Source organism: Salmo trutta, chromosome 21, assembly GCF_901001165.1.
Source record: "Salmo trutta chromosome 21, fSalTru1.1, whole genome shotgun sequence".
NCBI classification, from domain to species: domain Eukaryota; kingdom Metazoa; phylum Chordata; class Actinopteri; order Salmoniformes; family Salmonidae; genus Salmo; species Salmo trutta.
The window spans coordinates 51,311,912-51,334,206 of record NC_042977.1 but is presented as its reverse complement, the minus strand read 5'-3'; the positions used below and the strand labels follow the sequence as shown (position 1 = coordinate 51,334,206).

The following is a 22,295-nucleotide window of genomic DNA, read 5'->3' as shown; positions in this document are numbered from 1 at the left end:
AATCCAAAACCTGAAAAACTAAACAGAGAAAATCGGCATTTGGGGGAAAAAACGAGGCAATATAAAAAACAGATTTTAAAAGGCCCTACCAAAACATTTTGGGGAAAGTTGAGATCAGGTCCAATATTGTCTATGCACCCAAGAGGGAAAGAAGTTGGGCCATCCTAGAAAGGTTTTAGCGTCATATAATTAAGCAATAAGGCCCGAGGGGGTGTGGTATATAGCCAATATACCACGGCTAAGGGCTGTTCTTAGACACGACACAGCGCAGAGTGCCTGGACACAGCCCTTAGCCTTGGTATATTAGCTATATACCACAAATTCCTGAGGTGCATTATTGCTATTATAAACTGTTTACCGACGTAATTAGAGCAGTAAAAAGAAGTGTTTTGTCATACCCGTGGTATACGGTCTGATATACCACAGCTGTCAGCCAATCAGCATTCAGGGCTCGAACCACCCAGTTTATAATATAATATAATATATACAATTTAGCAGACTCTTTTATCGAAAGAGACTTACGGTCGTGTGCGAATAAATATTTACTTATGGATGGTCCCGGGAATCAAACCCACTATCCTGGCATTGCAATGTTCTACCAAGATGCATCAATATTTTGTGAATCCTCAATTTAATATGATTAATTAAGCCTTTATTAAACTGTGCTTATGCCATCCTTTATAAAGCACAGGTTTATGTCATATTTAACCAAGTGGCTTATGTCACATTTGACATTGGTGCATATGTCACACAGTTATGCAGTTATGCCACATCTATGAACCCTTTATAAAGCATGACATACATTTTTAGTCATTTAGCAGACGCTCTTATCCAGAGCGACTTACAGTAGTGAATGCATACATTTCATACTTTTCTCCGTACTCCGTTTATAGATGATTTGTGCATTTATGTAGCTTTATGAAGCCTTTATAAGCTGCGCGTCGTTTAAAGCTCTGCTAAATGACTAAAATGTAATAATGACAAATGTATTTCTCAACTCCTAATATTGACCCAATTACACTCACCGGAGTATCTGACGTAGGTTTTGAAAAACAACCCACAAATAGGCTACCACTGTGGAAAGTGCAGCTGGCTGCTGGTAAGCTTTCGTGACTTTGCCAACACATGGCTCACCTTTGTTTAACCAACTAAACAGCTGCTTTTAGCAAAAATGTGTTTGCAGTTACCTTTCTAGCTAATAGGCTATATTAGAGTTTACACTTCCTGTTCCAATTACATTGCAGTCGGAAAGTATTCAGACCCCTTGACTTTTTCCACATTTTGTAATGGTTACAGCGTTCTGAATTTTTCTTTTTTTGAAAAATTCCCCTCATCAATCTCCACACAATACCCAAAAATGACAAAGCAAAAACAGGTTTTTAGACATTTTTGAAAATGTATTACAAATAAAAAAACTTAAATATCACATTTAAATAAGTATTCAGACCCTTTACTCAGTACTTTGTTGAAGCACATTTGGCAGCGATTACAGCCTCGAGTCTTCTTGGGTATGACACTACAAGCTTGGAACACCTGTATTTGGGGAGTTTCTCCCATTCTTCTCTGCAGATCCTCTCAAGCTCTGTCAGGTTGAATGGGGAGCATTGCTGCACAGCTATTTTCAGGTCTCTCCAGAGATGTTTGATCGGGTTCAAGTCCAGGCTCTGGCTGGGCCAGTCAAGGACATTCAGAGACTTGTCCCGAAGCCACTCCTGCATTGTCTTGGCTGTGTGCTTAGGCTCGTTGTCCTGTTGGAAGGTGAACCTTCACCCCAGTCTGAGGTCCTGAGCGCTCTGGAGATGGTTTTCATCAAGGATCTCTCTGTATTTTGCTCTGTTCATCTTTCCCTCGATCATGACTAGTCTCCCAGTCCCTGGCGCTGAAAAACATCCCCACAGCATGATGCTGCCAACACCACCATGCTTCACCGTAGGGATGGTGCCAGGTTTCCTCCAGATGTGACGCTTGGCATTCAGGCCAAATAGTTCAATCTTGGTTTCATCAGACCAGAGAATCTTGTTTCTCATGGTCTGAGAGTCTTTAGGTGCCTTTTGGCAAACTCCAAGCGGGCTGTCATGTGCCTTTTACTGAGGAGTGGCTTCCGTCTGGCCACTCTACCATAAAGACCTGATTGGTGGAGTGCTGCAGAGATGGTTGTCCTTCTGGAATGTTCTCCCATCTCAATAGAGGAACTCTGGAGCTCTGTCAGAGTGACCATCGGGTTCTTGGTCACCTCCCTGACCAAGGCCCTTCTCCCCTGATTGCTCAGTTTGGCCCGGCGGCCAGCTCTAGGAAGAGTCTTGGTGGTTCCAAACTTCTTCCATTTAAGAATGATGGAGGCCCCTGTGTTCTTGGGGACCTTCAATGCTGCAGACATTTTCTCGTTTTCTTCCCCAGATCTGTGCCTCGACACAATCCTGTCTCGGAGCTTTACAGACATTTCATTCGACCTCAAGGCTTGCTTTTTGCTCTGACAAGCACTGTCAACTGTGGGACCTTATATAGACAGGTGTGTGCCTTTCCAAATCATGTCCAATCATTTGAATTTACCACAGGTGGACTCCAATCAAGTTGTAGAAACATCTCAAGGATGATCAATGGAAACAGGATGCATCTGAGCTCAATTTCGAGTCTCATAGCAAAGGGTCTGAATACTGATGTAAATAAGGTATTTCTGTTTTTTATTTTTAATACATTTGCAAAAATGGCTAAAAACCTGTTTTCCCTTTTCCCTATGGAGTATTGTGTGTAGATTGATGAGGAAAAAAATATATTAAATCCATTTTAGAATAAGGCTGTAAAGTAACAAAATGTGGAAAAAGGGAAGTGGTTTGAATACTTTATGAATGCACTGTATACTGTGGGATGGTCTAAATAATGAACAACGATCTATCAAATCTATTCATTTTAAAATGTTAATTCATTCTCCTTGTGATAAGACATGTAGTCTAACGTGTGATGGGTCGCCGGTTCGCCTGTTTACACACACAAAGAAAAATGAAGGGGTTCTTCTCAGGGGTTCGGGAGATATGTGAAACCATTATTACATTTTTTTGCATATGAGGAAGGGTTATTTACTGGAAAATACCAGTCTATTTGTGGAAAAATCAACCTGATTAACAAAGTTTATACATTTTTTTTTAACATTTTCGAAAAATACGTTTTTTTTAAAATCAATTTGTATATTTGAGTTAAACCAGAACATTTGTTTGTATTATTTGTTCTGTCTTTTCTGGTGGATTAAACTGAAATTGTAACCAACTTTCTATGGATTGTTTTAAAAATACCGATATTTTGCAGATGATTTCATTTTCAAATAACTGAAAGTGAGAGATTATAATCTGAATAAAGGGAGAGGTTATAATCTGAATAAAGGGAGAGCTTTTAATCTGAATAAAGGGAGAGGTTGTAATCTGAATACAGGGAGAGATTGTAATCTGAATAAAGGGAGAGGTTGTAATCTGAATAAAGGGAGAGGTTGTAATCTGAATAAAGGGAGAGGCTGTAATCTGAATAAAGGGAGAGATTATAATCTGAATAAAGGGAGAGATTATAATCTGAATAAAGGGAGAGGTTGTAATCTGAATAAAGGGAGAGGTTGTAATCTGAATAAAGGGAGAGGTTATAATCTGAATAAAGGGAGAGGTTGTAATCTGAATAAAGGGAGAGGTAATCTGAATAAAGGGAGAGATTATAATCTGAATAAAGGGAGAGGTTTTAATCTGAATAAAGGGAGAGGTTGTAATCTGAGTAAAGGGAGAGGTAATCTGAACGAAGGGAGAGGTTGTAATCTGAATATATATATATAGTGTGTATAAACTGGAAGTAGAAGCCTAAGTGTTATTGTCCATTAGTTTACTCCAATTAGGGGAGGGGTGGTACGGTTAGGGGAAAATAATAAAGAAAAAATATATATATAGAGAGACACCTGAAACCCCACCTCTTCAAGGTATACCTGGGATAGCATAAAGTAATCCTTCTAACCCCCCCCCCCTAAAAGATTTAGATGCACTATTGTAAAGTGGTTGCTCCACTGGATCTCATAAGGTGAATGCACCAATTTGTAAATCGCTCTGGATAAGAGCGTCTGCTAAATGACTTAAATGTAAATGTGTATATATATATATATATATATATATATATATATATATATATATATATATATATATATATATATATATATATATATATATATACTGTATATACATTACCAGTCAAAAGTTTGGACACACCTACTCATTCCAGGGTTTTTCATTATTTTGAATATTTTCTACATTGTAGAATAATAGTGAAGACATCAAAACTATGAAATAACATATATGGAATCATGTAGTAACTAAAAAAAGTTTCAACAAATCAAAATATATTTGAGGTTTGAGATTCTTGAAAGTAGCCACCCTCTGTCTGGATGGCAGCTTGCCTTTATGTACTTTTTTAGTTACTACATGATTCCATGTGTGTTATTTCATAGTTTTGATGTCTTCACTATTATTCTACAATGTAGAAAATAGTCTAAATAATGAAAAACCCTTGGTCTGACCAGATTACCAGTTGGTCCAGGTCTGTCCAGATTATTGGTTGGTCCAGGTCTGTCCAGATTACCGGTTGGTCCAGGTCTGACCAGATTACCAGTTGGTCCAGGTCTGTCCAGATTATTGGTTGGTCCAGGTCTGTCCAGATTACCGGTTGGTCCAGGTCTGTCCAGATTACCGGTTGGTCCAGGTCTGTCCAGATTACCGGTTGGTCCAGGTCTGTCCAGATTACCGGTTGGTCCAGGTCTGACCAGATTACCGGTTGGTCCAGGTCTGTCCAGATTACCGGTTGGTCCAGGTCTGTCCAGATTACCGGTTGGTCCAGGTCTGTCCAGATTATTGGTTGGTCCAGGTCTGTCCAGATTACCGGTTGGTAGAGGTCTGTCCAGATTACCGGTTGGTCCAGGTCTGTCCAGATTACCGGTTGGTCCAGGTCTGTCCAGATTACCGGTTGGTCCAGGTCTGTCCAGATTACCGGCTGGTCCAGGTCTGTCCAGATTACCGGTTGGTCCAGGTCTGTCCAGATTACCGGCTGGTCCAGGTCTGTCCAGATTACCGGTTGGTCCAGGTCTGTCCAGATTACTGGTTGGTGTAGGTCTGTCCAGATTACCGGTTGGTCCAGGTCTGTCCAGATTACCGGTTGGTCCAGGTCTGTCCAGATTACCGGTTGGTAGAGGTCTGTCCAGATTACCGGTTGGTCCAGGTCTGTCCAGATTACCGGTTGGTCCAGGTCTGTCCAGATTACCGGTTGGTCCAGGTCTGTCCAGATTACCGGTTGGTCCAGGTCTGTCCAGATTACCGGTTGGTCCAGGTCTGTCCAGATTACCGGTTGGTAGAGGTCTGTCCAGATTACCGGTTGGTCCAGGTCTGTCCAGATTACCGGTTGGTCCAGGTCTGTCCAGATTACCGGTTGGTCCAGGTCTGTCCAGATTATTGGTTGGTCCAGGTATGTCCAGATTACCGGTTGGTCCAGGTCTGTCCAGATTATTGGTTGGTCCAGGTCTGTCCAGATTACCGGTTGGTCCAGGTCTGTCCAGATTATTGGTTGGTCCAGGTCTGTCCAGATTACCGGTTGGTCCAGGTCTGTCCAGATTACCGGTTGGTAGAGGTCTGTCCAGATTACCGGTTGGTCCAGGTCTGTCCAGATTACCGGTTGGTCCAGGTCTGTCCAGATTACCGGTTGGTCCAGGTCTGTCCAGATTACCGGTTGGTAGAGGTCTGTCCAGATTACCGGTTGGTCCAGGTCTGTCCAGATTACCGGTTGGTCCAGGTCTGTCCAGATTACCGGTTGGTCCAGGTCTGTCCAGATTACCGGTTGGTCTAGGTCTGTCCAGATTATTGGTTGGTCCAGGTCTGACCAGATTACCAGTTGGTCCAGGTCTGTCCAGATTATTGGTTGGTCCAGGTCTGTCCAGATTACCGGTTGGTCCAGGTCTGACCAGATTACCAGTTGGTCCAGGTCTGTCCAGATTATTGGTTGGTCCAGGTCTGTCCAGATTACCGGTTGGTCCAGGTCTGTCCAGATTACCGGTTGGTCCAGGTCTGTCCAGATTACCGGTTGGTCCAGGTCTGTCCAGATTACCGGTTGGTCCAGGTCTGACCAGATTACCGGTTGGTCCAGGTCTGTCCAGATTACCGGTTGGTCCAGGTCTGTCCAGATTACCGGTTGGTCCAGGTCTGTCCAGATTATTGGTTGGTCCAGGTCTGTCCAGATTACCGGTTGGTAGAGGTCTGTCCAGATTACCGGTTGGTCCAGGTCTGTCCAGATTACCGGTTGGTCCAGGTCTGTCCAGATTACCGGTTGGTCCAGGTCTGTCCAGATTATTGGTTGGTCCAGGTCTGTCCAGATTACCGGTTGGTAGAGGTCTGTCCAGATTACCGGTTGGTCCAGGTCTGTCCAGATTACCGGTTGGTCCAGGTCTGTCCAGATTACCGGTTGGTCCAGGTCTGTCCAGATTACCGGCTGGTCCAGGTCTGTCCAGATTACCGGTTGGTCCAGGTCTGTCCAGATTACCGGCTGGTCCAGGTCTGTCCAGATTACCGGTTGGTCCAGGTCTGTCCAGATTACCGGTTGGTGTAGGTCTGTCCAGATTACCGGTTGGTCCAGGTCTGTCCAGATTACCGGTTGGTCCAGGTCTGTCCAGATTACCGGTTGGTAGAGGTCTGTCCAGATTACCGGTTGGTCCAGGTCTGTCCAGATTACCGGTTGGTCCAGGTCTGTCCAGATTACCGGTTGGTCCAGGTCTGTCCAGATTACCGGTTGGTCCAGGTCTGTCCAGATTACCGGTTGGTCCAGGTCTGTCCAGATTACCGGTTGGTCCAGGTCTGTCCAGATTACCGGTTGGTAGAGGTCTGTCCAGATTACCGGTTGGTCCAGGTCTGTCCAGATTACCGGTTGGTCCAGGTCTGTCCAGATTACCGGTTGGTCCAGGTCTGTCCAGATTATTGGTTGGTCCAGGTATGTCCAGATTACCGGTTGGTCCAGGTCTGTCCAGATTATTGGTTGGTCCAGGTCTGTCCAGATTATTGGTTGGTCCAGGTCTGTCCAGATTACCGGTTGGTCCAGGTCTGTCCAGATTATCGGTTGGTAGAGGTCTGTCCAGATTACCGGTTGGTCCAGGTCTGTCCAGATTACCGGTTGGTCCAGGTCTGTCCAGATTACCGGTTGGTCCAGGTCTGTCCAGATAACCGGTTGGTCTAGGTCTGTCCAGATTATTGGTTGGTCCAGGTCTGACCAGATTACCAGTTGGTCCAGGTCTGTCCAGATTATTGGTTGGTCCAGGTCTGTCCAGATTACCGGTTGGTCCAGGTCTGACCAGATTACCGGTTGGTCCAGGTCTGTCCAGATTATTGGTTGGTCCAGGTCTGTCCAGATTACCGGTTGGTCCAGGTCTGTCCAGATTACCGGTTGGTCCAGGTCTGTCCAGATTACCGGTTGGTCCAGGTCTGTCCAGATTACCGGTTGGTCCAGGTCTGACCAGATTACCGGTTGGTCCAGGTCTGTCCAGATTACCGGTTGGTCCAGGTCTGTCCAGATTACCGGTTGGTCCAGGTCTGTCCAGATTATTGGTTGGTCCAGGTCTGTCCAGATTACCGGTTGGTAGAGGTCTGTCCAGATTACCGGTTGGTCCAGGTCTGTCCAGATTACCGGTTGGTCCAGGTCTGTCCAGATTACCGGCTGGTCCAGGTCTGTCCAGATTACCGGTTGGTCCAGGTCTGTCCAGATTACCGGCTGGTCCAGGTCTGTCCAGATTACCGGTTGGTCCAGGTCTGTCCAGATTACTGGTTGGTGTAGGTCTGTCCAGATTACCGGTTGGTCCAGGTCTGTCCAGATTACCGGTTGGTCCAGGTCTGTCCAGATTACCGGTTGGTAGAGGTCTGTCCAGATTACCGGTTGGTCCAGGTCTGTCCAGATTACCGGTTGGTCCAGGTCTGTCCAGATTACCGGTTGGTCCAGGTCTGTCCAGATTACCGGTTGGTCCAGGTCTGTCCAGATTACCGGTTGGTAGAGGTCTGTCCAGATTACCGGTTGGTCCAGGTCTGTCCAGATTACCGGTTGGTCCAGGTCTGTCCAGATTACCGGTTGGTCCAGGTCTGTCCAGATTATTGGTTGGTCCAGGTATGTCCAGATTACCGGTTGGTCCAGGTCTGTCCAGATTATTGGTTGGTCCAGGTCTGTCCAGATTACCGGTTGGTCCAGGTCTGTCCAGATTATTGGTTGGTCCAGGTCTGTCCAGATTACCGGTTGGTCCAGGTCTGTCCAGATTATCGGTTGGTAGATGTCTGTCCAGATTACCGGTTGGTCCAGGTCTGTCCAGATTACCGGTTGGTCCAGGTCTGTCCAGATTACCGGTTGGTCCAGGTCTGTCCAGATTACCGGTTGGTAGAGGTCTGTCCAGATTACCGGTGGGTCCAGGTCTGTCCAGATTACCGGTTGGCCCAGGTCTGTCCAGATTACCGGTTGGTCCAGGTCTGTCCAGATTACCGGTTGGTCCAGGTCTGTCCATATTATTGGTTGGTCCAGGTCTGTCCAGATTACCGGTTGGTCCAGGTCTGTCCAGATTACCGGTTGGTCCAGGTCTGTCCAGATTACCGGTTGGTCCAGGTCTGTCCAGATTACCGGTTGGTCCAGGTCTGTCCAGATTATTGGTTGGTCCAGGTCTGTCCAGATTACCGGTTGGTCCAGGTCTGTCCAGATTACCGGTTGGTCCAGGTCTGTCCAGATTATTGGTTGGTCCAGGTCTGTCCAGATTACCGGTTGGTCCAGGTCTGTCCAGATTACCGGTTGGTCCAGGTCTGTCCAGATTACCGGTTGGTCCAGGTCTGTCCAGATTACCGGTTGGTCCAGGTCTGTCCAGATTACCGGTTGGTCCAGGTCTGTCTCAACTAAGAAAGCTCAGTCAGAGACCGGGAAACACTTCTGCTTCAGACTCAGACATTGTTTGGGTTGGACTCCAGTCTCTCATCACAAAGAAACAAAGGAGAGACGTTTATAGTAGGACTTTCCTTTGCTGATGCCGAAGCTCAACCAGTTAACTCAGTAGATCAGTAGCGTGTATCATTGTCTTAACAGCTGTGTAGTGCGTCCAGATCACGGTATGATGTAACTCATTTTGGCTTTCTGTATTCCAGGTCCTAGCCAATTTGGTTTTGGAGGAGCTTCAACCTTCTCTACAGACAGAACTGCTGGCCAGACTAAAGGGAAAGAAAGCAGGGAGGAAGAGAGTCTGGTTCACTGTGAGTGAATGAACATCTCAGAACTGTCCTTTAATAATCAGAAAGTCCTTCAGTAATCTTATAGTGAACTGGTTCTTCATATCTCTGAGTTCTGTAGTCCTGTAGTGATCTCTGCTCTATACTGCCCCCTGATGTTCAGACATTGGAGGCAGTCTATAACCTGGTCCAGGACCAGCAAACAGAGGGTCTATATATTCTGTACTCAGCTGTGTTCTGTTGTTCCCCCAGACGTTGGAAGCCGCGTACCATCTGGTCCAGGACCAGCTGAGTGAGGGTCTATATATTCTGTACTCAGCTGTGTTCTGTTGTCCCCCCCCCCCCCCCCCCCCCAGACGTTGGAAGCCGCGTACCATCTGGTCCAGGACCAGCTGAGGGAGGGTCTATATATTCTGTACTCAGCTGTGTTCTGTTGTTCCCCCAGACGTTGGAAGCCGCGTACCATCTGGTCCAGGACCAGCTGAGGGAGGGTCTGAAAGGTCTGAAGGAGGAGTGTAAAGAGACAGCCAGGTCTCATGAAGCTCTGCTTCGTTCTGATATGGACCAGATAGCCAGTTCTAGAACCTTCCTGCAGGCCAAGCTACAAGGTACAATACCATGATGGGGATCTATAGATGTGGTAGCCTGGCGTCAAACATGGGTCAAACGTGGGTCAAGAATGCATTGTGGTGTAAAGAGTAACCTTAGTAACAAAGAACTAACACCTTAGGATCTGAGGCAGGATATTATGGGAACTGAATGAATGAAAAAGCAACAATTATTGGGACAGTAGTTGTAATAAGCAGACATGGGATTACTAAACTTGAAAACTATTTGCATAACATTCACATCTGTTGTTTCCATCTGTTGTCCCCACAGCCTCCGTCAGTGATCCGGCAGTAAAGTTCTGCAGCGAGAACGTGTCTCCGTACCTGGCGTCCATCTTGGAAGAGCTGATGTCTCCGGTGACGGGGGGCTTCCAGGGGCTCCGGCTTCTCCTGGAGGGGGAGATAAACGCTCTCTGTGTGAGCTTCCCCGAGGGAGGGGGGCAGGAAGGGTTAAACCAGGTAAGAGGGTGTTGGTGGAGCAAAAGTTGGTCAAGTTCCCTTGCATAAGGGTGAACAACTGAAGGGTGAACAACTGAAGGGTGAACAACTGAAGGGTGAACAACTGAAGGGTGAACAACTGAAGGGTGAACTTTTTTAATTTTTTAAATGAACTCATCCACCAGCACCCCCTGTTCAGAGGACAGAAATGTTCAATTGTTTCAAGTAATTGTCGTATTTTATCTCCAATATTTCGTCCATGTAAAAAAAAAACCTGTCTGATCAGGATGAACAACACTTGGTAAAACCTTTTTGATTCTGTGCTATACATTTCGCCAGGATTTTTTCATCACAACACTGAAGTGTAAGTGGCCTCCATTTTTTTTTTTTGTTTAAATGGACTGGATCTGATACTTACAACAAACACTGTTATATCTGTCTCAAAGGACCAGTGTGGTCCAAGCATTTACAATATTCACCTTCAGCAGTATAATCTTATTGCTTGAGGTGAATCACGCTAATGTCTAATAGTATGTGTGTTATAGCGTGTGTTGCCTCTCTCTGTCTCTCTCTCTCTCTCTCTCTCTCTCTCTGTCTCTCTCTTTCTCTCTTTCTCTCTCTCTCTTTCTCTCTCTTTCTCTCTCTTTCTCTCTCTCTTTCTCTCTCTCTCTCTCTCTCTCTCTCTCTCTCTCTCTCTCTCTCTCTCTCTCTCTCTCTCTCTCTCTCTCTCTCTCTCTCCGTCTCTCTCTCTCTCTCTCCGTCTCTCTCCTCTCTCTCTCTCTCTCTCTCTCTCTGTCTCTCTCTTTCTCTCTCTCTCTCTCTCTTTCTCTGTCTCTCTCTCTCTCTCTCTCTCCGTCTCTCTCCCTCTCTCCCCAGGCGCTGGGGCAGATGTGCCAGGCGAGTCTGGAGGAGTGTTACCAGGAAGTGGAGGTCCTGACAGAACAGCTTCAGGAACTCAGGCATCGCTTCAAGTTCTCCAACTCAGTTCGTCTGATCCACTGCACGCAGATAGACATGCAACAGGTTAGTTCTGATCCACAGCATACAGATAGACATGCAGATAGACTTGCAACAGGTTAGTTCTGATCCACAGCACGCAGATAGACATACGACAGGTTAGTTCTGATCCACAGCATACAGATAGACATGCAGATAGACATGCAACAGGTTAGTTCTGATCCACAGCATACAGATAGACATGCAGATAGACATGCAGATAGACATACAGATAGACATGCAGATAGACATACAGATAGACATACAGATAGACATGCAACAGGTTAGTTCTGATCCACTGCATACAGATAGACATACAGATAGACATGCAGATAGACATACAGATAGACATGCAACAGGTTAGTTCTGATCCACTGCATACAGATAGACATACAGATAGACATGCAGATAGACATGCAGATAGACATACAGATAGACATGCAACAGGTTAGTTCTGATCCACTGCATACAGATAGACATACAGATAGACACGCAACAGGTTAGTTCTGATCCACAGCATACAGATAGACATGCAGATAGACATGCAACAGGTTAGTTCTGATCCACTGCATGCAGATAGACATGCAACAGGTTAGACAGATACTGCAGGACTTGTCAAAAGTAGACCTAGACTCGACAAAACCCTAACCCGCCGTTAATATATTTTCTGTATATTCTACAACAAACCATTTCCTCACATCTCAGATTTGGATGAGATGTTATCTAATGTGTTTCTGTAGCTGATGGAGAATGCTGTGTGTTTCTGTGTTGTATCTGATGGAGAATGCTGTGTGTTTCTGTGTTGTTGTAGCTGATGGAGAATGCTGTGTGTTTCTGTGTTGTAGCTGATGGAGAATGCTGTGTGTTTCTGTGTTGTAGCTGATGGAGAATGCTGTGTGTTTCTGTCTTGTTGTAGCTGATGGAGAATGCTGTGTACACCTTTAAATTGCTCCTCCAGAGCTCACTGAAAGACAACCCTTCCAATCTCACCTCAGCCATGGAGAAAGCAAAGCTCAGAGTCCTCAAGGTGAGATAACAGACAGAGGTTCATACCTCCTGTCTTCTGTCTGTAGCTTCATACCTCCTGCCTTCCGATTGTACGATGCAACACCCCCCTACCTACTGTAGCTTACTTTCAGTGAATTCATAGTTGGCTAGGGGAAACTCAGCCCTGGTTGTTCTGTCTAACACTTGTTGTGTGGTTGTCTTGTTGTGTGGTTGTTTTGTTGTGTGGTTGTCTTGTTGTGTGGTTGTTTTGTTGTGTGGTTGTCTTGTTGTGTGGTTGTTTTGTTGTGTGGTTGTTGTCTTGTTGTCTTGTTGTGTGGTTGTTGTCTTGTTGTGTGGTTGTCTTGTTGTGTGGTTGTTGTCTTGTTGTGTGGTTGTTGTCTTGTTGTCTTGTTGTGTGGTTGTCTTGTTGTGTGGTTGTCTTGTCTTGTTGTATGGTGGTCTTGTTGTCTTGTTGTCTTGTTGTGTGGCTGTTTTGTTGTGTGGTTGTCTTGTTGTCCTGTTGTGTGGTGGTCTTGTTGTGTGGTTGTTGTCTTGTTGTGTGGTTGTTGTCTTGTTGTGTGGTTGTTGTCTTGTTGTGTGGTTGTTGTCTTGTTGTGTGGTTGTTGTCTTGTTGTGTGGTTGTTGTCTTGTTGTGTGGTTGTGTTGTCTTGTTGTGTGGTTGTCTTGTTGTCTTGTTGTGTGGTTGTCTTGTTGTGTGGTTGTCTTGTTTTGTTGTGTGGTTGTCTTGTTGTGTGGTTGTGTTGTTTTGTTATCTTGGTGTGTGGTTGTCTTGTTGTGTGGTTGTTGTCTTGTTGTGTGGTTGTCTTGTGTGGTTGTTGTCTTGTTGTGTGTTTGTTGTCTTGTTGTGTGGTTGTTGTCTTGTTATGTGGTTGTCTTGTTGTGTGGTTGTGTTGTTGTCTTGTTGTGTGGTTGTCTTGTTGTGTGGTTGTTGTCTTGTTGTGTGGTTGTTGTCTTGTTGTGTGGTTGTTGTCTTGCTGTGTGGTTGTCTTGTTGTGTTGTTGTCTTGTTGTGTGGTTGTTTTGTTGTGTTGTCTTGTTGTGTGGTTGTTGTCTTGTTGTGTGGTTGTCTTGTTGTGTTGTTGTCTTGTTGTGTGGTTGTTTTGTTGTGTTGTTGTCTTGTTGTCTTGTTGTGTGGTTGTTGTCTTGTTGTGTGGTTGTTTTGTTGTGTTGTCTTGTTGTGTGGTTGTCTTGTTGTGTTGTTGTCTTGTTGTGTGGTTGTTTTGTTGTGTTGTCTTGTTGTCTTGTTGTGTGGTTGTTGTCTTGTTGTGTGGTTGTTGTCTTGTTGTGTGGTTGTTGTCTTGTGTGGTTGTCTTGTGATTAATTGGTTGACTGGTTGGTTAGATTTATGGATTGATTGGTTTATTGATTGATTGATTGATTGATGCATCTTTCCTGTAGCAATATGTCTATAACAGGGTGTAGAGGCTAGTAACATTCTTGTTGTGTGGTTGTTCCCTGCAGCAGTACGACCATGACAGTAGCACGGTGAGAAAGAGGATCTTTCAGGAGGCTCTGGTTGACATCACGCTACCTGCTATCAGGAGGAACCTGGCTCCGGCACACAAACCGGTATGTACACCGGTAACATTTTCCTCTCTTTATATCAGTCATTATCTGCTAGATATATCCTAGAGCGGGGCTGATGGTCTCAGACCATCCACATCTCACCCTATCTGTAACGGTTGTCGTCTGGAATGGAGGACCAAAACGCAGCAGGAATGTGGATGCTCATCTTGATATTTATTTGAAAATAAAGTGAATAACAAAACAACGACGAACTCACGAACAACCAAACAGTCTTGTCATGCTCGCACAGGCAAAACAAGAAACAATCTCCCACAAACACTACACCAAACAATTACCCATATATAGGACTCTCAATCAGAGGCAACGAGAAACACCTGCCTCCAATTGAGAGTCCAACACCCAAACCTAAACATAGAAAACCTAAACTAGACAGAATGCAGAAATACAACCTAGAACATACTAACCTAGAACATACACCCAAAACCCAGGAACACATAAATCAAACACCCCTCTACAACACACACACAAAACCCCCACCATACAAAACAAACATCCCTCTGCCACGTCCTGACCAAAATCCTAAACAACTACTCCCTCTGCTGGTCAGGACGTGACACTATCAAATTAAAGAAACATTGTTGGAGCAGGTACCGTTAGTTCATCATAATATAAACCGTGAAACTTACACTTTACAGGACTTGCAGAAGTTGGACCAGTACATCTTTGCTGATTACACCAACTTCATCAAAGTGGAAAACGTTTATGAAGATATTCTACTGAACATTCTGACCATCGAGGTCGACAAAGGTGCGTTTACCTGCTTCTGTCCGTTATCCATCGAACAGGATTCTCTTTACATATACACCCATGTTTTTTTGACGTCATTGTAAGCCTGCAACACACACACACACTATACGATACATTTATTATTAAACATAAGAATGAGGGTGAGTTTTTGTCACAACCCGGCTCGTGGAAAGTGAACAAAGAGCTCTTATAGGACCAGGGCACAAATAATAATATAATAATAATGTTGCTCTTTATTTAGCCATCAGGGCGGCAGCGTAGCCTAGTGGTTAGAGCGTTGGACTAGTAACCAGCAGGTAGCCTAGTGGTTAGAGCGTTGGACTAGTAACCAGCAGGTAGCCTAGTGGTTAGAGCGTTGGACTAGTAACCAGCAGGTAGCCTAGTGGTTAGCGCGTTGGACTAGTAACCAGCAGGTAGCCTAGTGGTTAGAGTGTTGGACTAGTAACCAGCAGGTAGCCTAGTGGTTAGCGCGTTGGACTAGTAACCAGCAGGTAGCATAGTGGTTAGAGCGTTGGACCAGTAACCAGCAGGTAGCCTAGTGGTTAGAGCGTTGGACTAGTAACCAGCAGGTAGCCTAGTGGTTAGAGCGTTGGACTAGTAACCAGCAGGTAGCCTAGTGGTTAGAGCGTTGGACTAGTAACCAGCAGGTAGCCTAGTGGTTAGAGCGTTGGACTAGTAACCAGCAGGTAGCCTAGTGATTAGAGCGTTGGACTAGTAACCAGCAGGTAGCCTAGTGGTTAGAGCGTTGGACTAGTAACCAGCAGGTAGACTAGTGGTTAGAGTGTTGGACCAGTAACCAGCAGGTAGCCTAGTGGTTAGAGCGTTGGACTAGTAACCAGCAGGTAGCCTAGTGGTTAGAGCGTTGGACTAGTAACCAGCAGGTAGCCTAGTGGTTAGAGCATTGGACTAGTAACCAGCAGGTAGCCTAGTGGTTAGCGCGTTGGACTAGTAACCAGCAGGTAGCATAGTGGTTAGAGCGTTGGACCAGTAACCAGCAGGTAGCCTAGTGGTTAGAGCGTTGGACTAGTAACCAGCAGGTAGCCTAGTGGTTAGAGCGTTGGACTAGTAACCAGCAGGTAGCCTAGTGGTTAGAGCGTTGGACTAGTAACCAGCAGGTAGCCTAGTGGTTAGAGCGTTGGACTAGTAACCAGCAGGTAGCCTAGTGGTTAGAGCGTTGGACTAGTAACCAGCAGGTAGCCTAGTGGTTAGAGCGTTGGACTAGTAACCAGCAGGTAGCCTAGTGGTTAGAGCGTTGGACTAGTAACCAGCAGATAGCTTAGTGGTTAGAGGGTTGGACTAGTAACCAGCAGGTAGCCTAGTGGTTAGAGCGTTGGACTAGTAACCAGCAGGTAGCCTAGTGGTTAGAGCGTTGGACTAGTAACCAGCAGATAGCCTAGTGGTTAGAGCGTTGGACTAGTAACCAGCAGGTAGCCTAGTGGTTAGAGCGCTGGACTAGTAACCAGCAGGTAGCCTAGTGGTTAGAGCGTTGGACTAGTAACCAGCAGGTAGCCTAGTGGTTAGAGCGTTGGACTAGTAACCAGCAGGTAGCCTAGTGGTTAGAGCGTGGACTAGTAACCAGCAGGTAGCCTAGTGGTTAGAGCGTTGGACTAGTAACCAGCAGGTAGCCTAGTGGTTAGAGCGTTGGACTAGTAACCAGCAGGTAGCTAGTGGTTAGAGCGTTGGACTAGTAACCAGCAGGTAGCCTAGGGTAGAGCTGTGGTATAACAGCAGGTAGCCTAGTGGTTAGAGCGTTGGACTAGTAACCAGCAGGTAGCCTAGTGGTTAGAGCGTTGGACTAGTAACCAGCAGGTAGCCTAGTGGTTAGAGCGTTGGACTAGTAACCAGCAGATAGCCTAGTGGTTAGAGCGTTGGACTAGTAACCAGCAGGTAGCCTAGTGGTTAGAGCGTTGGACTAGTAACCAGCAGGTAGCCTAGTGGTTAGAGCGTTGGACTAGTAACCAGCAGGTAGCCTAGTGGTTAGAGCGTTGGACTAGTAACCAGCAGGTAGCCTAGTGGTTAGAGCATTGGACTAGTAACCAGCAGGTAGCCTAGTGGTTAGAGCGGTGGACTAGTAACCAGCAGGTAGCCTAGTGGTTAGAGCGGTGGACTAGTAACCAGCAGGTAACCTAGTGGTTAGAGCGGTGGACTAGTAACCAGCAGGTAGCCCAGTGGTTAGAGCGGTGGACTAGTAACCAGCAGGTAGCCTAGTGGTTAGAGCGGTGGACCAGTAACCAGCAGGTAGACTAGTGGTTAGAGTGTTGGACCAGTAACCAGCAGGTAGCCTAGTGGTTAGAGCGGTGGACCAGTAACCAGCAGGTAGACTAGTGGTTAGAGTGTTGGACCAGTAACCAGCAGGTAGCCTAGTGGTTAGAGCGTTGGACCAGTAACCAGCAGGTAGCCTAGTGGTTAGAGCGTTGGACTAGTAACCAGCAGGTAGCCTAGTGGTTAGAGCGTTGGACTAGTAACCAGCAGGTAGCCTAGTGTTAGAGCGTTGGACTAGTAACCAGCAGGTAGCCTAGTGGTTAGAGCGTTGGACTAGTAACCAGCAGGTAGCCTAGTGGTTAGAGCGTGATGGACTAGTAACCAGCAGGTAGCCTAGTGGTTAGAGCGTTGGACTAGTAACCAGCAGGTAGCCTAGTGGTTAGAGCGTTGGACTAGTAACCAGCAGGTAGCCTAGTGGTTAGAGCGTTGGACTAGTAACCAGCAGGTAGCCTAGTGGTTAGAGCGGTGGACTAGTAACCAGCAGGTAGCCTAGTGGTTAGAGCGGTGGACTAGTAACCAGCAGGTAACCTAGTGGTTAGAGCGGTGGACTAGTAACCAGCAGGTAGCCCAGTGGTTAGAGCGGTGGACTAGTAACCAGCAGGTAGCCTAGTGGTTAGAGCGGTGGACTAGTAACCAGCAGGTAGCCTAGTGGTTAGAGCGTTGGACCAGTAACCAGCAGGTAGCCTAGTGGTTAGAGCGTTGGACCAGTAACCAGCAGGTAGCCTAGTGGTTAGAGCGTTGGACTAGTAACCAGCAGATAGCCTAGTGGTTAGAGCGTTGGACTAGTAACCAGCAGGTAGCCTAGTGGTTAGAGCGTTGGACTAGTAACCAGCAGGTAGCCTAGTGGTTAGAGCGTTGGACTAGTAACCAGCAGGTAGCCCAGTGGTTAGAGCGTTGGACTAGTAACCAGCAGGTAGCCTAGTGGTTAGAGCGTTGGACTAGTAACCAGCAGGTAGCCTAGTGGTTAGAGCGTTGGACTAGTAACCGAAAGGTTGTAAGTTTGAATCCCCGAGCTGACAAGGTACAAATCTGTCGTTCTGCCCCTGAACAAGGCAGTTAACCCACTGTTCCTAGGCCGTCATTGAAAATAAGAATGTATTCTTAACTGACTTGCCTAGTTTAATAAAGGTTAATAATAAAATAAATAAAATCTTACATATAAAACCTTAGTTGTTCATAAAAAATTGTGAAGGGTGTGCTTGGTAGGATGCTCATAACTCTGCAATGTTGGGTTGTATTGGAGAGAGTCTCAGTCTTAAATCATTTCCCACACAGTCTGCGCCTGTATTTAGTTTTCATGCTAGTGAGGGCCGAGAATCCACTCTCACATAGGTACGTGGTTGCAAAGGGCATCAGTGTCTTAACAGCGTGATTTGCCAAGGCAGGATCCTCTGAGTGCAGCCCAATCCAGAAATCTGGCAGTGGATTCTGCTTCAATTCAATTTTCACAGAACAGCTTGTTGCAATTTCGATGAGTCTCTCTTGTTCAGATATCGGTAAGTGGACTGGAGGCAGGGCATGAAAGGGACAACGAATCCAGTTGTTTGTGTCGTCCGTTTCGGGAAAGTACCTGCGTAATTGTGCACCCAACTCACTCAGGTGCTTCGCTATATCACATTTAACATTGTCCGTAAGCTTGAGTTCATTTGCACACAAAAAAATCATACAATGATGGAAAGACCTGTGTGTTGTCCTTGTTAATGCAGACAGAGAAGAGCTCCAACTTCTTAATCATAGCCTCAGTTGTGTCCCGCACATTGAATATAGTTGCGGAGAGTCCCTGTAATCCTAGATTCAGATCATTCATGCTGGAAAAAACATCACCCAGATAGGCCAGTTGTGTGAGAAACTCGTCATCATGCAAGCGGTCAGACAAGTGAAAATTATGGTCAGTAAAGAAAACTTTAAGCTCGTCTCTTAATTAAAAAAAAAGACATGTCAATACTTTGCCCCTTGATAACCAGTGCACTTCTGTATGTTGTAAAAGCGTTACATGGTCGCTGCCCATATCACTGCATAATGCAGAAAATACACGAGAGTTCAGGGGCCTTTTGCTTTAACAAAGTTAACCATTTTCACTGTAGTGTCCAAAACGTCTTTCAAGCTGTCAGGCATTCCCTTGGCAGCAAGGGACCCTCCTGTACCCTCCTGTATGCCCTGCATAACACAATTACCCTACTGTATAACACCATTACCCTACTGTATAACACCATTACCCTACTGTATAACACCATTACCCTCTTGTATACCTTGTATGACACCAATACCCTCCTGTATACCCTGCATAACACCATTACCCTACTGTATAACACCATTACCCTCGTGTATACCCTGTATGACACCGTTACCCTACAGTATACCCTGTATAACACCATTACCCTACTGTATAACACCATTACCCTCTTGTATACCTTGTATGACACCAATACCCTCCTGTATACCCTGTATAACACCATTACCCTACTGTATAACACCATTACCCTACTGTATAACACCATTACCCTCTTGTATACCTTGTATGACACCAATACCCTACTGTATACCCTGCATAACACCATTACCCTCTTGTTTTCCCTGTATGGCATAATTGATTGTATGTACTGTATGCTTCTCCTGTATGGACTTAATCAATTCTTTCTTCTCCCTTTCGGTCTCTCATTTTCTCCAGTGGTGAAAGAAGCTGCCAGTCTGAGGAAGAACAACTTGATGGTGGACAGTATTGACCTGCAGAGTGCCAGCCAGAGCAGCCTGGCAGACAGTCGCACCCCTCCTCTCTCCGCCCCCGCCAGCCCTGCCAAGATGGCCGTCTCTGGGCTGAGCAGACAGGCCGAGCGGGCACCTTCTCCCCTGGTGGGGAACTCGTCTTCTAGCACTGGGAGGCTGGAGGTGGAAGGTGGCCCAGTGGTCCCAGATATGGCTGCCCTCACTCCTCCTGTCATTGTCATAACACCACAAAGGGAGGCTCCAGACCCAGCCCCACTCTCACCCTCTGCCCCAGCACATATATTTACCTATACTGCTGATGTCTCTGTAGCAGAGCCTGATACCCCTTCACCTCTAGCTGAAATGTCCTCTGCTGAAAGCGATTACCCCTCTGGTGCTGCCTCAACCAAACCTGATGCTTCCTCAGTCTATCATGACGCCCCTTTGGCCACAATCACCCCTTATGGCCCCTCCCCCCAGGCTTCTCTTCCTGTGGCTGAACCAGCTTCCCAGACACCTGAAGTTACAGACACAGCCAAAGCATCCCAACCACCAGGAACTGAAGACAAACCAGACACAGACAAAGCCAGAAACAGCCCAGTGAGTGACGACACTGTGTCGGTGTGTGTCGAGGCTCTATCACCAATGAGTATGATTCTTCCTGAGGTCGCAGTGCTCTCCACTGGTCAGAGACAGAGAAAAACCACAGACAGAGCAGTCTACCTGAAAACTCCTGCAGGGGTGAAGGAGGGGGCATCTGTACCTCTCACCGTGGACGAGAAGCAAGAGGAAGAACATCTTTGTAAAGAGGCAGAGAACACAGAAGCACATCACATTGGTACAGCCCTATCCAACGCCCATATAGAAACTGTAGACGGTGATTCGGTCCACTCTGACACCCCTCCAGAAATGAAAGCTAGTGGTACAGTCCAAACTAGCTCATCTACCCAAGCCAGAGACACTGAACCAGCCTCCCTGACTCAGAATGACCTTAACCCCACAGGATCAGAGATGCAGCATGGAGGCAGTGAGGACAGAGCGACAGTTACCTCCGTCACTAGAGTTACTGTCACTGAGAGAGAGGGTGCCCTGCTTGTATGCAATACCCTGGTCACATCACCAGAGGGTGCTACTACTCCACTCACTGGGCCTGGGGAGGGTGTAGTGGAGGCAGGGGACAGAGGAGAGGCTCTGGGGGGTGTAGTGGAGGCAGGGGACAGAGGAGAGGCTCTGGGGGGTGTAGTGGAGGCAGGGGACAGAGGAGAGGCTCTGGGGGGTGTAGTGGATGCAGGGGACAGAGGAGAGGCTCTGGGGGGTGTAGTGGATGCAGGGGACAGAGGAGAAGCTCTGGGGCTACAGTCTAACACAGTGGGTATGGAGGCAGAGGAGGGAGAGGAGGGAGAGGAGGAAGAGGAGGAAGCGGTTCCACTGGATAGTGTGAAGTCCATCCGTGACTTGGTGATGGAGGTAGTGGAGGTAGAAGAGCTGATACAGAGGTGTCCCCCAGGAAACAGCACTCCCTAGCTGGGGAAAGAACGACTAGGGGGGTGTATCAACAACAGAACAATCAACTGTGTTCATTTTGAACCCAATTCAACATCTATTAACTATTTCTATGTCAAATAAATTACTGAAAATGTTTACTTCTACAGACTGATAGAAATTGAGGAGGTAATTATGTCTCTCTTCAGAGGAGCACACAGATTGGAGAAGAAATAAAACTGACCAAATAACATAAAAACTTTAACATCTGATAGCTATACTAACAGGACTGCCATTGGTGCAGCAGAGATGTATTATATATATAAAAATAACTCAGATTTCACTTACATACTCAATTTTCTATTGAACAACTTTTTTTTTTTTTTTTTTAAATAATTGTCATCTTTTTAATCATTTTTGGATTGAAACGAGCACCTTGCCTTACATTTTGTTCTGTTGTGCAATTGGTTTTACCGTGACAACATAAGTACTGCAATTTCTAAGCCATTTTGCTTTGTTCTGTAGGACCTTTTGGGACAAAGCTATTTAGATCTGAATATATTTTACAGTTAAAAGAATGATAAAGGATGTGCTTAAATTAACAAAAATATAACAAATTGTTCTATTATCGTTTACTGCATGATGATTTGAGTATTGCAATTGTAAAATTATCAATATATTTGTCATTTATAAAAACGTTCTTTTTTTTAACACTTAACACACGTTTATTGTTTTGTGTTCATACTGTATCTTTCTGTAATTATAAAATATAATACCTTTATAATTTGCGATATCTTTTAAAAGTTACTGTAGAGGAGAGTGGGGTGTCGTGTCTTCGGCTATGCCGGATTAAGTGATATGACATGCTATTTTATAAAATCCTTTCTCTGTAATTAATATTACCTGATTTAACTAATCATGTAAATGTAATTAACTAGAAAGTCGGGGCACCACGAAATAATGTTTATAGAGCTGTTATCTTCCGAATAAACTCTTAAAGACCTAGTAATATTTTACGTCAGTAGCAGTCAATTATTAATCATCACCTTATTCAGTCTCATCTGAAAGTTGTAAATTCTTGGTTATCTTCACGAACCCTGGCTAACAAGTTGAATCAGCAATACAAAATTTGGTTTAATTATTTATTTACTAAATACCTAAATAATCACACAGAATTACATATACACAGGATGGATCATACATTGATTACAAATTATGTC

The 22,295-nt window shown here is 45.6% G+C and overlaps 1 protein-coding gene across 2 annotated transcripts in view; it reads left to right on the top strand.

Moving 5' to 3' along the window:
- LOC115157668 (protein Niban) overlaps positions 1 to 21,793 on the top strand; it is a 63,824-nt gene extending 42,031 nt beyond the window's left edge. For both annotated transcript variants that reach the window (XM_029706109.1, XM_029706108.1), the window contains 8 exons: positions 9,165 to 9,269; positions 9,691 to 9,853; positions 10,125 to 10,312; positions 11,168 to 11,314; positions 12,204 to 12,314; positions 13,756 to 13,863; positions 14,517 to 14,628; positions 19,559 to 21,793. In XM_029706109.1, the coding sequence (XP_029561969.1) occupies positions 9,165 to 9,269; positions 9,691 to 9,853; positions 10,125 to 10,312; positions 11,168 to 11,314; positions 12,204 to 12,314; positions 13,756 to 13,863; positions 14,517 to 14,628; positions 19,559 to 21,117 (2,493 nt within the window). In that variant the 3' untranslated portion in view covers positions 21,118 to 21,793. The remainder of the gene's footprint in view (positions 1 to 9,164; positions 9,270 to 9,690; positions 9,854 to 10,124; positions 10,313 to 11,167; positions 11,315 to 12,203; positions 12,315 to 13,755; positions 13,864 to 14,516; positions 14,629 to 19,558) is intronic.
- The last annotated feature ends 502 nt before the right edge of the window (positions 21,794 to 22,295 follow it).